This window comes from Eutrigla gurnardus, assembly GCF_963514095.1.
Source record: "Eutrigla gurnardus genome assembly, chromosome: 3".
Classification (NCBI taxonomy): domain Eukaryota; kingdom Metazoa; phylum Chordata; class Actinopteri; order Perciformes; family Triglidae; genus Eutrigla; species Eutrigla gurnardus.
The window spans coordinates 31,663,354-31,679,480 of NC_139917.1; the positions used below are offsets into that span (position 1 = coordinate 31,663,354).

General features: G+C 45.7%; 1 protein-coding gene across 1 annotated transcript in view; it reads right to left on the reverse strand.

The window, feature by feature from the left end:
* hoga1 (4-hydroxy-2-oxoglutarate aldolase 1) overlaps positions 1 to 16,127 on the reverse strand; it is a 154,630-nt gene that overhangs the window by 134,277 nt on the left and 4,226 nt on the right. The window contains exons 5-7 of the mRNA XM_084006083.1: positions 14,688 to 14,784; positions 11,915 to 12,048; positions 10,536 to 10,689 (exon numbers count right to left, since the gene is read on the reverse strand). Coding sequence (XP_083862209.1) covers positions 10,540 to 10,689; positions 11,915 to 12,048; positions 14,688 to 14,784 — 381 coding nt within the window. The 3' untranslated portion in view covers positions 10,536 to 10,539. The remainder of the gene's footprint in view (positions 1 to 10,535; positions 10,690 to 11,914; positions 12,049 to 14,687; positions 14,785 to 16,127) is intronic.

A 16,127-nucleotide genomic window follows, 5' to 3' on the forward strand; every position in this document is an offset into this window, starting at 1 on the left:
CAGTTACGTGATTATCTCCAAGTGCGATTAATTAAGGATGCGGTTCACGGGGTCGTGATGTGGTTCGGGGGGGTGATGTGGTTCGGGGGGGTGATGTGGTTCGGGGGGTGATGTGGTTCGGGGGGGGGTGATGTGGTTCGGGGGGGGGTGATGTGGTTCGAGGGTGATGTGGTTCGGGGGGGTGATGTGGTTCGGGGGTGATGTGGTTCGGGGGGTGATGTGGTTCGGGGGGGGGGTGATGTGGTTCGGGGGGGGGGGTGATGTGGTTCGGGGGGGTGATGTGGTTCGGGGGGGGGGGTGATGTGGTTCGGGGGGTGATGTGGTTCGGGGGGGGGGGTGATGTGGTTCGGGGGGTGATGTGGTTCGGGGTGTGATGTGGTTCGGGGGGGGGGGGGGGGTGATGTGGTTCGGGGGGTGATGTGGTTCGGGGGGTGATGTGGTTCGGGGGGGGCGGGGTGATGTGGTTCGGGGGGGGGGTGATGTGGTTCGGGGGGGGTGTGATGTGGTTCGGGGGGGGTGATGTGGTTCGGGGGGGGTGGGTGATGTGGTTCGGGGGGGGTGATGTGGTTCGGGGGGGGGGGTGATGTGGTTCGGGGGGTGATGTGGTTCGGGGGGGGTGATGTGGTTCGGGGGGGTGATGTGGTTCGGGGGGTGATGTGGTTCGGGGGGTGATGTGGTTCGGGGGGGGGGGTGATGTGGTTCGGGGGGTGATGTGGTTCGGGGGGGGGGGTGATGTGGTTCGGGGGGGTGATGTGGTTCGGGGGGGGGGGTGATGTGGTTCGGGGGGTGATGTGGTTCGGGGGGGGGGGGTGATGTGGTTCGGGGGGTGATGTGGTTCGGGGGGGTCATGTGGTTCGGGGGGCTGTCGTCTTCCCCAGTGACCGGTTTGACGGAGACATTGATAAACGAACTGATGGAGGCGTCTCACATCTTTTAATTGGCTCTGGGATCCGAAACGGAGACCCTGTTAAATGGAGCTGAGGGAGGAACGGGGGAGGAACGGGGGAGGGAATGCGATCTGCACTTCAAGGAGCCGTCAGTCCTGGACTCTGTGTTATCAGCCTGATGCTGAACTCGACGATCCCCTTTAAACCCTTTAAACACACACCTCCAACTCTCAACTTGAATAACTTGCCGTTTGATATTAACCCGTCTGATGTCATGTTTCACTGTGATGACGAGTCTCCGTGATGGGGCAGTGGAAATCCACCCTAAAACAGAATTCACTATCAGACTTCCTCCGCTCGATGCCGTGAAGCCGAGTAACAACGTCGTGGTTGACGTTGAATAAGTCAAACAATGTAACTCAACCCAACAACACTGGGGACACGAACACCGGTCTCCTGGTTGAAAGTCCTGTGTTTGTTTGGCCCCTCCTATGTCCCTAAGTCCCGCCCCTTCCCATGTCTCCCTGGTCCTTAATGCTGCCTTCAAGTGCTTGTCGGAACTTGTGAAGACGTAATTACGAGTTCCCATGGCGGTCCACCAGGAGGGGGCGGGGCTTAGCCTCTCTATCGCATGAATCGTAAAGTGTTGCGTTGATAAACTGGTGATTCTGTTCTAGAAGAGATTTCCAACAATCTGAGGAGACTCGACGCCTTTTAAGTGGATTATTTTAACAAAACGTGTTGATTCGTCTTCTTCATTGAGGCTTTATGACTGTTTACTTTTACACCGGGACTCTGTTGTTGTTGTTGTTGTTGTTGTTGTTGTTGTTTTCTCTAATCAGTGTTCACCCCTCTCACACTCTTAACACAGCGTTCCATGTCTCAGTAGATGGAAATAAAAAAAGAAAAAGGACACTGAGGGGGTTTAACAAGTGCCTGAACCAAAAACCTTCTTCTACTGTGCTTTCAATACTTTGAATACTGACTGTTTTACTAACGTTTTCTTAAATGTCACCGTGGTTCGTTGTTTTAAAGCTTCCTGTCCTGTCTCTGCTTGAGGAGGTCAGACGGGTGGTGTTTGGGTGGAGGACGGTGGCAGAACATCCTAGCCATGGAAGTAGAAACGGAGTAGAACGGATGTCACATTGATTTAAATGGGAATGTCGTTCTACTCTATTTTATTTCTATGCCTCCAGACTCGACTCGGTTTTTAGGCTGAGCAGCTGATTTCAAACTCACTACATTTAGATTCAATCTTTTAAATCGAATTATTCAGGAAATATTTTTTGGTTTTTAACAGAAGAAATGGTTCCGGGTCCCACGTTATGTAGCTGTCGCGGTTATGCTAGTGAGTCCGAGCTGAGATCAGATTTTACACAAAGGGAATTTCCTAAAACTAACTGTGAACATCATGCTGGATTGAAGAAACTAGTGATTGAGACCATAAACTCATGTTTACAGTGTTTACTGAATCATAGACTTCTATACAACCAGAGAGGAGTCGCCCCCTGGTGGCTGGTCGAGAGAATGCAGCTTTAAGGCGCTCCAGCGTTGGCTTCACTTTTCAGAACTGGAGGTTTCAACCTTATACTCCTGTAACGGTCCAAACGAATGAAAACACTTCTCCAGACCTGCTGCTTCCACCACGTACATTTACGACTTTAATCTCGGACCCGAACGTTTGTTTTTTCTCTATATTGTAAATATTGCGCCCTTCCTCCGGCTCTTTATTTATTGATTTTTGTTTTACATACAATTGCTGTAATACGCCGTCGTACTTTTCTGCCCAAGGCGTTCAAGGTCCTCCTGATTAAACACGAGGATCACAGCGACGCAAAAAGCTTCGCCCTTATTGTAAACGATTAGAAAAAAGCTGCTGCAGGACCCTGAAACCCAGTCTGTCTGATCAGGATCTTAAGCGGACCCACTAGTAGATCAGGTCTAGCTAACGTGGGACCTTCTGAAGCCAAACCCTCTAACAGACGTCTGGTATGTTCCCGTTTCTGCACCGTTGAAACACCTGAACACTGAACCCTGGAGGCCTGCTGTCGTCACGAAGCCATAATGTCACTGACGAACGGGAATTTGCTGCACGATGATGTCACAGAAAAAAGAAAAGGTGGGATATTTGGGGGCTTCTAAATGGTGAAGTGAATCCACAGAGAACAATAAAAGAAAAAATGCATGAAGCTGCTTCTTTGTGTCTTGTGTGTTTTCACGCAGCAGAAGTGTGAAACACTGCAGAACAACACACACACACACACTCGGAGGGGTTTTGAACTCTGATCACACATCTCTGCAGGTCTAGCCATTATTTGTGGAGCTCGGCTGTCAGAAACACCTCCCCCGCTCCGTCCTCCCCTCCCCCCACCCACTCCCTGCTCCGCTGTCACTAAAATAGCTTTAAGGTGTGTTTAGGTTGGACTTTAACCCTCGCCGCCTATTTCGTCTCCTTGGCAACCGTCCAGAGTTTCCCCTTAATTTGTATCATCTCAATCCCAAGTGCTGTGCAGCAGTTTTGCCTGTTTGCCCCCTAATCACAGAGCCTGTTGCCATGGCGAAGTATTTAAATATGCTCTGCAGATCATCTTCACCTAACACACCAGAAGTGGCAGCTGTGTGTATTCTTTTGTTGCTTGGCTAAAAACAAAAATATGAATTCCTTCCTCGCCCATCACCTCGTGGTTCAATATCTTGACTCTCTTTCAAATTCATTTCGTGATTCTTCCTCCTTCATCTAATTCCCCGGGGAGGGATCGCCTATATTTTTCTATTCCACGCGTTCCTGGAGGAGCGAAGGCTTTTGTCTGTTATCTTATCAGTGAAGCTTCACGGCTCCCAAAAGCTTTGGCCATGTTTAGAGAGGAAGTGCACGCGGCATACTGATAAGAGAGGGAGAGAGGGAGGAAACCCGCTGCCGTGCACGCTAACCGCAAAATAAAAACTGGCAGTATCGTGAGAAAAAAGAAGCAGCACACACCCAGCGTGGGTTTTTAATTGCTCTGGGTTCCCCGGCGCTCACGGCCGCACATTTGGGAGCTTTGTGTGTGAACGTAAACATGAATGCATGAGTGCGTTGGGGGAGGTCTATGATATAATGTAATATATACAAAAATATATATATAATGGGTATATTCATCTGCTAAACACAGAATGTCAGCAGCTGGAGGAGGTTCAGACGGATGCTTCAGGCCCACACCGACCTCGTCTTATTAAAAAATCATACATCGGCTCCTTCCTTTCAAAAGAAAACGCCGTTCAGATCGAAGGGAAATCATCTTTATGGATTCTCAGCTTTAAACTCAGGATTCAAAAACACTATTTCTGGAGAGTCCAGTCAGCTCCTCGCACCGACACTGAATGTTACCTGAACGCCTCGTTTCCTGCCCTTTCATCATCAACAATAGGTCAAGTGCCTCCTGAGAAGAGTTGCAGTGTATATAAATACATATTTAACTATAGTATGTATAGAAATGTTAAAGAAAAGGCACCAACGTGCAACAATAATAATAATATATTACAACGTGCTGAACGGCGAGAACATTTAAAGCAGATAATCAACAATTTAAAAAACAAAATGTATCAAATGAAAAACATTCTAAGGAAGATTTGATAATATTCTCTGTTTGATATCATTTTACATTAAATATAGTTGTGTTTTGAACTTTTCAATTGGACAAAACGAGACATTTACTATTTTGGGATATTTCATAGATTAATGATGAATTTGACCCACTAACTGTTGGTTTGTATGAACTGAACAGTTGTGGGAATAAACACATTGTGTTGGAGAATCATTTTGCCTTCCTATGATTTGGAAAACCTGATTTAAAAACCCTCATTCTGCTCCTAACATGATCAAGTCTTTATCACAGTTTCCCCCGCAGGCGACTCATCAAAGCACATCTCGGTTTTTAAGACCAGGACACATTAATTTTATGGTTTATATTTTAACATTTCAACATGCCACCGCCTTCTGTGCCTGCAGGTGCTTCAGGCACAGAGGGAAGCGTTGAGCAGATTGAAGGAGGCGAGAGGGATGGAGACGCATGTGTTAATGCTGGAGAGGAGGACTAACACTCCGTGAGCAGGCCTGAGGGGGGAGGGGGAACCGAGGGATGTGAAGACACCATCTACATATTCAACATTTTGACTCCCATCAAGGAAAAGTCCACACTTTGATGCTGAGACCTGCAGCGTCCAGTGGATCCTGGATGACGCGTGGTGTTGCTCAGCATGGAAGTAATTATCATTATTATATTATTATTAAAGCATCCATGTGACTGTACAACGTCGAGATAACGAGAAAACGTGGGGGAACCCAAAAATACAGGACTACGTTTTTACCTTTTACCTATACTATGACTTAAAGACAGCCGATAGGTCTCGGTTCTTAGAGCTCCTGACGGAGAGAAGTACGGAGCAGACGACCCCTAGTGGCCAGAGTGGGCAGGCAGTCACATTCCTATACTATGACTTTCTTTGACACACACATGCTATGACTTTGTTCCTGTTTTCTGTTTGGCCAAAGTGATCAACGGTGTGAAGAGTCCTCCTGAGACACGACACACATCTGGGAATCTTTGAAACTGAGGGGGAGACGCCGGCGAGGGAACCGGGCATTACATGCTACGCTGCACAGAGACGTCAGCGCCTCGCCTGGGGAGGAAACGGGGATGGGGAGGTGACGGAGAGAGGAGGAGATAGAGGGAGGAGGTGATGGAGAAGGAGGAGATAGAGGGAGGAGGTGATGGAGGAGGAGGAGATAGAGGGTGGAGGAGGTGACGGAGAGAGGAGGAGATGATGAAGAGAGGAGGTGATGGAGGAGGAGGTGACGGAGGGAGGAGATGATTAAGGAGGAAGTGATGGAGGAGGAGGAGATAGAGGGAGGAGATGATTAAGGAGGAGGAGATGATTGAGGAGGAGGTGATGGAGGAGGAGGAGATAGAGGGTGGAGGAGATGATTAAGGAGGAGGTGATGGAGGAGGAGGAGATAGAGGGAGGAGGAGATAGAGGGAGGAGGTGATGGAGGAGGAGGAGATAGAGGGTGGAGGAGATAGAGGGAGGAGGTGATGGAGGAGGAGGAGATAGAGGGAGGAGGTGATGGTGGAGGCGGTGACGGAGGGAGGAGATGATGGAGGTGGCGGTGACGGAGGAGATGATGGAGGAGGCAGTGACAGAGGGAGGAGGTGATGGAGGAGGCGGTGACGGAGGGAGGAGATGATGGAGGAGGCGGTGACGGAGGGAGGAGATGATGGAGGTGGCGGTGACGGAGGAGATGATGGAGGAGGCAGTGACGGAGGGAGGAGGTGATGGAGGGAGGAGGAGATAGAGGGTGGAGGTGATGGAGGGAGGAGATGATTGAGGAGGAGGTGATGGAGGGAGGAGATTATTGAGGAGGAGGTGATGGAGGGTGGAGGAGATTATTGAGGAGGAGGTGATGGAGGGAGGAGATGATGGTGGAGGAGGAGGAGATAGAGGGTGGAGGAGATTATTGAGGAGGAGGTGATGGAGGGAGGAGGAGGAGGACCATCTGTCAGGTGTGTGGAGGGACGGCGATGACGTCCGGCTGACTGAGGAGATTTCAACCGACATCCTCTCCATGACATCAATCCTCAGGGGTCCAAGATCCCCTGATCAGAGACCAAAGGGGACGCCCTCGATGCAGCGAGCAGGATGCAGGGGCAGCAACGGTGAGGCGCGTCGCCTCCGTGTGGCCGCTCAAACAAACTGCACCTCAGACAAAACAGGAAGGAAGTCCAAAGCCAGGAGTCTGAAACAAGTTTAGTAAAAAACAAAAGCAGCAAAGTTTCGGCTGATCATTGGGAGTTTTAGGTCAAGGAAGCCGCATTGATTGAGCTTATAGGATGGCAGGGTCAGCGTCCTTCACATCATGTCAACGCTTTATACAATGATGAATTACAAAACTTCCAACATCTTTTTCTGTCTGAAAGGAATGAAAGGTTTAGAAGTCAAAGAGAAACCCTCCATTAAAGAGATTTTTCTTAATTTCGTTCTTTGGCAAAATCATTTGAAGCACGGTGGCCGCCCTTGGACCGCGGCGTCGCCAACGACTCAATGAAAGGAATCCTCCTCATAGTCAGAAATCCTTGGACGGATGCCTCGCTTTGTATATTCTGGTTGAATGTTTCCCAAATAGACCAATTCAGATGAACTCTTGAGTGTAATGTCTTTCAGGACAACGTCCTCCGGTGGCGACTGGAGGTCGTTCACAGCGTGGGTTGAGGTTTGGCAAAGTGTTTATATGATTAACACGTAACTGCAAAAACGGTCTATGAAGCTTCATCAACGTGAAACCAGCATTTTACCTCGTTAGCTTATTAGTTGTAGAAGCAAATATGACATCGAGGACGGGAGTGTATGTTTCCACATGTCTAAGATCCAAAATAAGACTTCTTTTTCTTTTTCACAATCGAAACAAATCCCTCATATATTTGAACAAAATAAAAACTCATGGTTGTAATTATTTGATCATTTCACGTCTAAAAAATGGCCCAAGATTTAATATTTTAATGCAGTTTTTTTTTTTTACTAAAAATATGTGCATGGAAGCGAAGAGGTCTATTAAAATGTAAAAAGGTATTTAAATATGGAAGCTGGAACTATTATCTAGAAGAGCAGATGCACTAAAAGGAAATGACAGACTTGTTTACATTTGAATTTTTGAACACTATTCTGAGATTTTTATCAAATCCACTCAAAACCCATCTGCCTTTAATTTTAACTGTCTATTCTAACGTATTGTTTGTTTTGTATTTTATTGGTTGTTTTTTATTTATTTTTTATTCACTGTACGGTGTCCTTGAGGGCTCTGAAAGGCGCTTATAAATAACATTTATTATTATTATTATTATTTATTAACTTATACGTAACAAAACCACATCTCCCAAAATACTGGAGACACTGAACTAATAAAGTTTAGTTCATTTCACAGTGATGGAGCCGGTTTTTCAACGCTGATATAAAATCATGGAACATTTAACCATTAAAGTCATTAAAACGAAGAAAGAAAAAAGAAGTGGTGATCTCAACAGACTGGCTGTAATAACAGCTTCACCCACAATGCAGCCGTTCTCCGTGCTTTCGCCAAAACAAAGGTGCAAACTGGAGTCAATTAGCTCCGAGCAGAGAGAGTGTGATGTTAAAAAAGGTGAAAGCTCTCATCGCCATGGCTACCTGCTCCACTCGGCTTTAATTAGCAAGCTAAATGCTGGCTTTTAACTTTTTGACAGGCGAGAGCGCTCCGACGGTTTTATTCTGCCGACACAGTTAACGTGACCTTCGGTCCCGCCTCCGATGACCTCATGCTGATCTGAGATCTTCAGATCAAGTGAGTCGAAACATTTAAAAAGGTTGGGGAAAAAGTAAGCTGTCGACCAGATAGGCGATTCGAGAGATGGGGGCCAAGTCGATAGTGATGATCTGTAGTTTTTAGGACTTAAAATATGTTTGTTAATATTTAGACTGGCTATCATTACAAACGTTACAACTAAGTGATGCTAACCGACTACGTCATTTCATACCAGGCGAGGTCAGATGTTGGTTTAGTGAATCTTTAGCGTCAATAATAACCTCGTTAGCCAGCGAAGTTAAAGGAAAATCGGTCTCGCTATAAACGTTTTCCCGTTGCGGTTTTAAAAAAATGTCCTTGTTTAGTCGACACGTATTCAAAAGATTTCCCTCCAGAACCCGGTTTCTAAAGTTTTCATTGCTGTTGTCGTGGAAACGAACGGCCAGAACGTTAAAAATACTTTTGCGTATTATGTCGAAAATGTTGTTTTGCGTACGTGGTTTTGTTCAGCAAACCTCACTTCCTTGTGAAGACAGGAAGTTTATTTTGAAAAGACACTATGCATATAACGAGCTTTTATGGACGCTAGCATCGGAACGTAGAGTGTCGTAGTCTGATGTTTTGGATTGGCTTCCGCCGATAGTTTAACTAAAACACCAACCTGTCCTAAACAAACACTTTTTACAGTTCAAATGAAAAGAAAACATCTTATTGAAGTAAAATGCAATTTTATTGTTAAAACAAGTGCATAGACAACATTTTTCAGATTTTTTTATATATTGAATTTTTATATCTGTGCTGCTGGAGGTTCAGAATTTATTGTTCATTAAACAGAAGAATTAATACAAATGTCATTTCAAAACATGATGATCATTTTTTCAGATGCTACAGTTCTCTCACAGTTATGTTCTGTATCAGACAGTAAATCAAGGATCTAAATTACAATCAGAAGACGGCGTTGTAGGTTAAAAAAGAATAAAATTAGTTTTTCATGAAGTTTCTCCTTTAGAGTCACGTAATGTTGAGAAAAACAAACCTGAAAAATAGAGTTTCTATTGTTTATTCAGCATTCAGTGGATCCATATTTTACAATCTGGTTTATCAATAAGGACATTTTAACCTGCTCTTGTATACAGTTTATTTTTCACATTCTGTTGTAAATGTTTAAATGTTTTTAATATATAGCATACTTGGCAATGAACCTTTTCTGATTCTAAGGAAATACTGGTCATTTTATCCCAGAATCATAATTATCGTAAGTATATACGGACTAACCAGTCTATCACAGGGAGACATGTAGAGACAGACAGGTAACCAGTGTATCACAGGGAGACATGTAGAGACAGACAGGTAACCAGTCTATCACAGGGAGACATGTAGAGACAGACAGGTAACCAGTCTATCACAGGGAGACATGTAGAGACAGACAGGTAACCAGTGTATCACAGGGAGACATGTAGAGACAGACAGGTAACCAGTCTATCACAGGGAGACATGTAGAGACAGACAGGTAACCAGTCTATCACAGGGAGACATGTAGAGACAGACAGGTAACCAGTCTATCACAGGGAGACATGTAGAGACAGACAGGTAACCAGTCTATCACAGGGCCGACATGTAGAGACAGACAGGTAACCAGTCTATCACAGGGCTGACATGTAGAGACAGACAGGTAACCAGTCTATCACAGGGCTGACATGTAGAGACAGACAGCTAACCAGTCTATCACAGGGAGACATGTAGAGACAGACAGGTAACCAGTCTATCACAGGGAGACATGTAGAGACAGACAGGTAACCAGTCTATCACAGGACTGACATGTAGAGACAGACAGGTAACCAGTCTATCACAGGGCTGACATGTAGAGACAGACAGCTAACCAGTATATCACAGGGCCGACATGTAGAGACAGACAGGTAACCAGTCTATCACAGGGCCGACATGTAGAGACAGACAGGTAACCAGTCTATCACAGGGAGACATGTAGAGACAGACAGGTCTATCCCGGGTCTTTGGACTGTGGGAGAACCCGGAGAACCCGGAGAGAACCCACGCTTACACGGGGAGAACATGCAAACTCCACACAGAAGGAGCCCGGGAATCGAACCCGGGACCCTCTCGCTGTGAGGCGACAGTGCTACCCACTACACCACCGAGCAGCCCTTTGTGAGGTTTTTTCTTTTGCATCTATTTACGGATTTAATCTTAAATATTCTAATGATTTATTGTAATATCTTTTTAAATGACCCTACAAAGACCCCGTCTTAGTTCCTTCAAACACACTTTGATGCTGCATTCATTTTAAAACTGTAGATGTAAATGATTCAGGAACACACACTCTCACAGCCAGCCGTTGGAGGAGAAGTCCTGCCTCAGCTGCTGAACCTCGGCCTCCGTCAGCGGCTGGAGCGGCGATCGACAGGCGCCACCGTGGAAACCGAACCACTCCATCGCCTGCTTGAGGGCGGGAACGCCCAACTTCCTGGTCACCTAGCAACACAAGCAGGAAAGCCGCCGTGGGGTTTCAAAGCTTCATCAATAAACGACACTTAATCAAACCAGACACGTTTACATGATGTGTGAATGCAACTAAATCCCCAAACAAGCAGCTGGAAATCCATGTTTGGAGGTTTTTCATAGCTTTTAATCCCAGAAAGGCTTCTTTTCCTGATTCGGCCGGATCCACCCTGATGATCCACCCTGATGATCCACCCTGATGATCCAACCTGATGATCCACCCTGATGATCCACCCTGATGATCCAACCTGATGATCCACCCTGATGATCCACCCTGATGATCCACCCTGATGGATCCACCCTGATGATCCACCCTGATGGATCCACCCTGATGATCCAACCTGATGGATCCACCCTGATGATCCAACCTGATGATCCACCCTGATGATCCACCCTGATGATCCACCCTGATGGATCCACCCTGATGATCCACCCTGATGGATCCAACCTGATGATCCAACCTGATGGATCCAACCTGATGATCCACCCTGATGGATCCACCCTGATTTTAAAAACCAACATATACTTCGGGAAACACGTCGTCCATCAGAATATACAATAAAGACATTTTATTCTAAAATTTGCATTTAAATATTATTAAATATTCTAAATAAATATATTACATTGTATCTAAATATTATTTTGAAAGTGTATTAAAATATTACATATTTTAAATAAATAGATTACATTTGATTTAAATATAATAAATATTTTAAATAAATATATTACATTTTATTTAAGTATTATTTTAAATTTTTTATCAAATTTTATTTTAAATATTATTTAATTCAATTTTAAATCTGGCTCCACCAGATAATGTCAGTTAACTCTTCTTTGCTATTTCTTTGTCAACCGCAACTGGTTGCTTAGCAACGTGATCCTCCCGGCACTTCAGCCAAAATGTCACTTTTTTTGTAGTTCTTATTCTTCTAACTAACTTCACTTAAAAGGCAGATTTTTCGTAATAATTGGGAGTTTTATTAGTTATTTTTGCATGGATCACTTTAGGGAAGCCGCCTCGTTTAGTTAGAACATCTTGGCAACGAAGCCTGCAGGTCCCCAGAACGACGGTTGGTCCTCGCCCACCGAGGTTTAATCGGGCTCCAGATCAGTTGTACCTCCGAGCCGTGACTAAGCCTCGGTCTGCCGGGGATTGTGGGAGTTCGGTGTGCGGCGGCGAGCAGCAGATGGTACTCACGGCGGCGTTGGGCTCGATGAGTCGCCGCTGCAGGACTCTGGCTTCCTCCCAGAGACCCGACGCACACAGACGCTCCAGCTCACACAGCTCCCGACCCAGAACGTTAGCCAGCGCACAGACTCCGCCCACCGCACCTGGAACCCAGACCAGGACCCGGAGCATGAGGGTCAATGCAGAACCAGAACAAACACACTGTTAAAGATGTTCCTGACCTTTAAAAGACAAACAGGATCTCCTCGTTAGAGAATGTGTACCGATGAAAAGAAGATCTGATCACACCTCGTTACTCACCACGGAGGTCTAGGTACAGGACTATGTAAAGGACTACGTAGAGGAATATGTAGAGGACTACGTGGAGGACTATGTAAAGGACTACGTAAAGGACTACGTAGAGGAATATGTAGAGGACTACGTGGAGGACTATGTAAAGGACTACGTAAAGGACTACGTAGAGGACTACGTGGAGGACTACGTAGAGGACTACGTAGAGGACTCAAGTTGCCTCACAGGGGTCCTGGGTTCTGACTTCATCCACATTCCTGCAAACAAAACCTGATCCGACTCGGACTCGTGGCCTCATGGTTCCCGTTTGATCGGCTCGCCACTTCGTAAGTTCAGCATATTAACGTCCACCAATCAGCACGCAGCGCCCAAACACCAGCACGCATCACGGCCGAGAACAGGAAGCTCTCGGGTGGGCTGGGAGGTCGTGACCCTCCAGCTGACGGAGATGAGCGAAGCAGGAAGCACCGAGGTGTTGGTTCCCCGACGGCGTTCCCGTCTCCCTCGCTGCTCCCAGACCAGCAGGCATGGATGATGTCACGTTTGTATTCACGGAGCCGGTATGTTTGCCGAGGCGACGGCGTATCATGGCCTCTCAGTGTGACAGCTCATTGTCTGACTGGTGGAGGAGAGTCGGCTGCGTGGCGGCCTTGGAGACGTCGTCGTGGAGACGAGCCGGCGGCGGCGTGGCGGCTGATGTTCTGTCTATGTTTCTGTGGATCTCACAGCAGCTTAAAGACACACTGAAGGGAGGAGACGGGCCCTACACTGAAAGCTCCGTCCTGATTGGTCACGGGAACATTTCATGTCACGAATAATTAGGATTCACGATATTATCCCGATAATCATCAAAAAATAAAAAATAAACAGAGCTTTCACTTGTTGTCATAGCAACGGCAAACATCCGGTGTTAGTGGAACAAAGCAACTTGTTTCTATCGGCTATAGACCTTTTCTATTGTGTCACAGATTAGAGCCATGAATTCTCTGTTGGAACAGGAATATTGATCAGGATGAATATGGAAGATGGACATCTAAACCTGCTGCATGGACACACACACACACACACACACACACACACACACCACACACCACACACACACACACACACACACACACCACACACCACACACACACACACACACACACACACACACACACACACACACACACACCACACACCACACACCACACACCACACACACACACACACACACGCACACGCACACGCACACGCACACCACACACCACACACCACACACCACACACACACGCACACCACACACCACACACCACACACCACACACCACACACACACACACACACACACACACACACACACACACACACACACACACACACACACACACACACACACACACACACACACTCAACCTGCCAATTACTCCCATATTTCTGTTATGGAGATGAGAACATGTCAGGGAGCAAAGATCAGAGAGCTGTGTGTGTGTGTGTGTGTGTGTGGTGTGTGTGGTGTGTGTGTGTGTGTGTGTGTGTGTGTGTGTGTGTCAGAGCTGGCGGTGGGAGAACATGACTCATTAGGTTCTTCAGCATCATAATGAATCCGATCCCGAACGCGTTATCTAATCCAGGCCTCAGAAGTGGTCAGTAGTGGACCGTAGTGGACCGTAGTGGACTGTAGTGGACCCTAGTGGACTGTAGTGGACCCTAGTGGACCCTAGTGCACAAATCTATTTCGGCGATGATATGTTGTGGTTTCTTTCTTTCGACAAATGTACTTATCCTAAGTCGCTTTGGACAAAATCATTTGCTAAATGCCCTAAACGTAAATGTATCTCGATTTTATTACGAATCTTTTATGTATCTATCATGACTCTATCTCAAATCTATCACAAATATCTCAAATCTTTCTGTAGTGAACCAGTAAATCCTCGGCTCATCCGTTTTGTTCCTGTGAAACTTTCTCTCGTTAATAAAATGGCGGATTGTTTTTAACCCTCTGATGGCGGCCGACCAACACCAGACCAAAAACCTCAGACTTACTTTCATTCAAGATCAATATTTGCTCATAACTTTGTCTTCTAGCTCCGATGCTCCTGCAGTCAACGCTCGCCATCATGAAGTTTGTTTGATGTTTTTCTACTTTAATGACGTCATCAAATCAATCAGAGGCGACTTCCTGTTCTCTGATGGTTTAATCCTCTCAAGTCGTTTTCTAATTGAATTTTACAGCAAAATGAAATTAGAGCACGACGGCTCCTCGGGAGGCGCGGCGGGAAAAAACGAGGCCACGTTCAGGGGAGACGGGGTCGGGGAGGAAACCAGCTACAGGAAGTGACCTCAGAATGCTTTATGGGTAGACAGAGGATGCAGCCAGCGGCTTCATGTGGTCGTCAGAACCACAGGAACATTTAGAGGTTGTTCCTCGACGCCCCCGAGGACTCGGCTTTTGGTCGGAGATGAAAAGAAAACAAAGTTCTCCTGCGAGGAACAAGAGCGCCACTTCTTACCGACACAATAGGCGGCCATGAGGAACCCCGCCGAGCCCGCCAGCACCTGGAAGTCCTGCGTTTGGGTTTTATGAACAATCAGGCCGATCCGTGAGATCTGAGGAGAGAGAGAGAGGGTTTCATCGTCATCACTCCTCCCTGCTGTCAGGACTAATATCTGGTGTCGGGGTTTTTCTCTTTTAATCCCCGGAGACTCTGTCACAAGAGATGACGACAAATCCAACATCTCACACGGTAAACAAATCGCTCAAATTGAGACGAGCATGGACTCTTTAACACGGTGGCGGTTTGGGGAGGGGGAGGGGCTCGTTCAAGATCCCAAACGGGAGGAGCAGGAGGAGGAGGAGGAGGAGGAGAGGAAAATCAGAGACAAGTCCCAAGTGAGGAAAAAAAAGGAATCAACTTCAAAAGGAGGAGGAGGAGGAGGGGAAAGGCTCATGAATAATTGATAAGCCATCTATTTTGTTTTGCCTCTTTTAATTCTCTTTTGTCACTCCAGATATGAGGCGCTGAAACCAAATAAACCTGAAACGTTTCAAAAGCAAACTCCGCAGGGAGAGAAAGCGGCAGCAGCCTCCGCTTTGAGTCTCCATCAGCAGCGTCGCACCGCCAGGCTCTATTTTTAAACCGCCGGCTGCCAATCAGCTTCCTCCGTATCCGTCATTTCAAACACGCAGGACTGTAATTGATCAGTCAGTCAATCAGGTTACAGGAGCCCCCCCTCCCCCCCCCCCCCCCCCCCCGGGAAAATAACCCGGCAGCGAGAGTTTGTGACAGAAAAACACTCATTAGCTTATTATTATTATTTTTCTTTACGTGTCGTTATTGTCATTAGTCTGCAGCCGGAACTTAAACCTGGAGATTGTGCTCTTAGAATACAGAATCACAGAAATGTATCATCTCCATCCAGGTGTTGTTATAACATACAAACATGCAATATGTTATATAAGAAATATAAGAAAAAATCAGATTTTAGTGTAAAACTGATGCAGTGATGGGGTTTTCTCCAAAGGTGATTTCATGTCTGATGACAATTACATGGACATTCAGTGTCTATAAAATACATTCCTTTAGGGAGTTTTTTCCTCATCTGATGGATAAGGAATATATATATATATATATATATATATATATATATATATACTGTATATATATACAGTATATATATATATATATATATATATATACTGTATATATATATACACACATATATATACAGTATATATGTGTATATATACTGTATATATACACATATATATACTGTATATATATATACTGTATATATATATACACATATATATATATACAGTATATATACACATATATATACTGTATATATATATACTGTATATATATATACACACATATATATATATATATATATATATATTCCTTATCCATCAGATGAGGAAAAAACTCCCTAAAAAGAAACTTTAACAG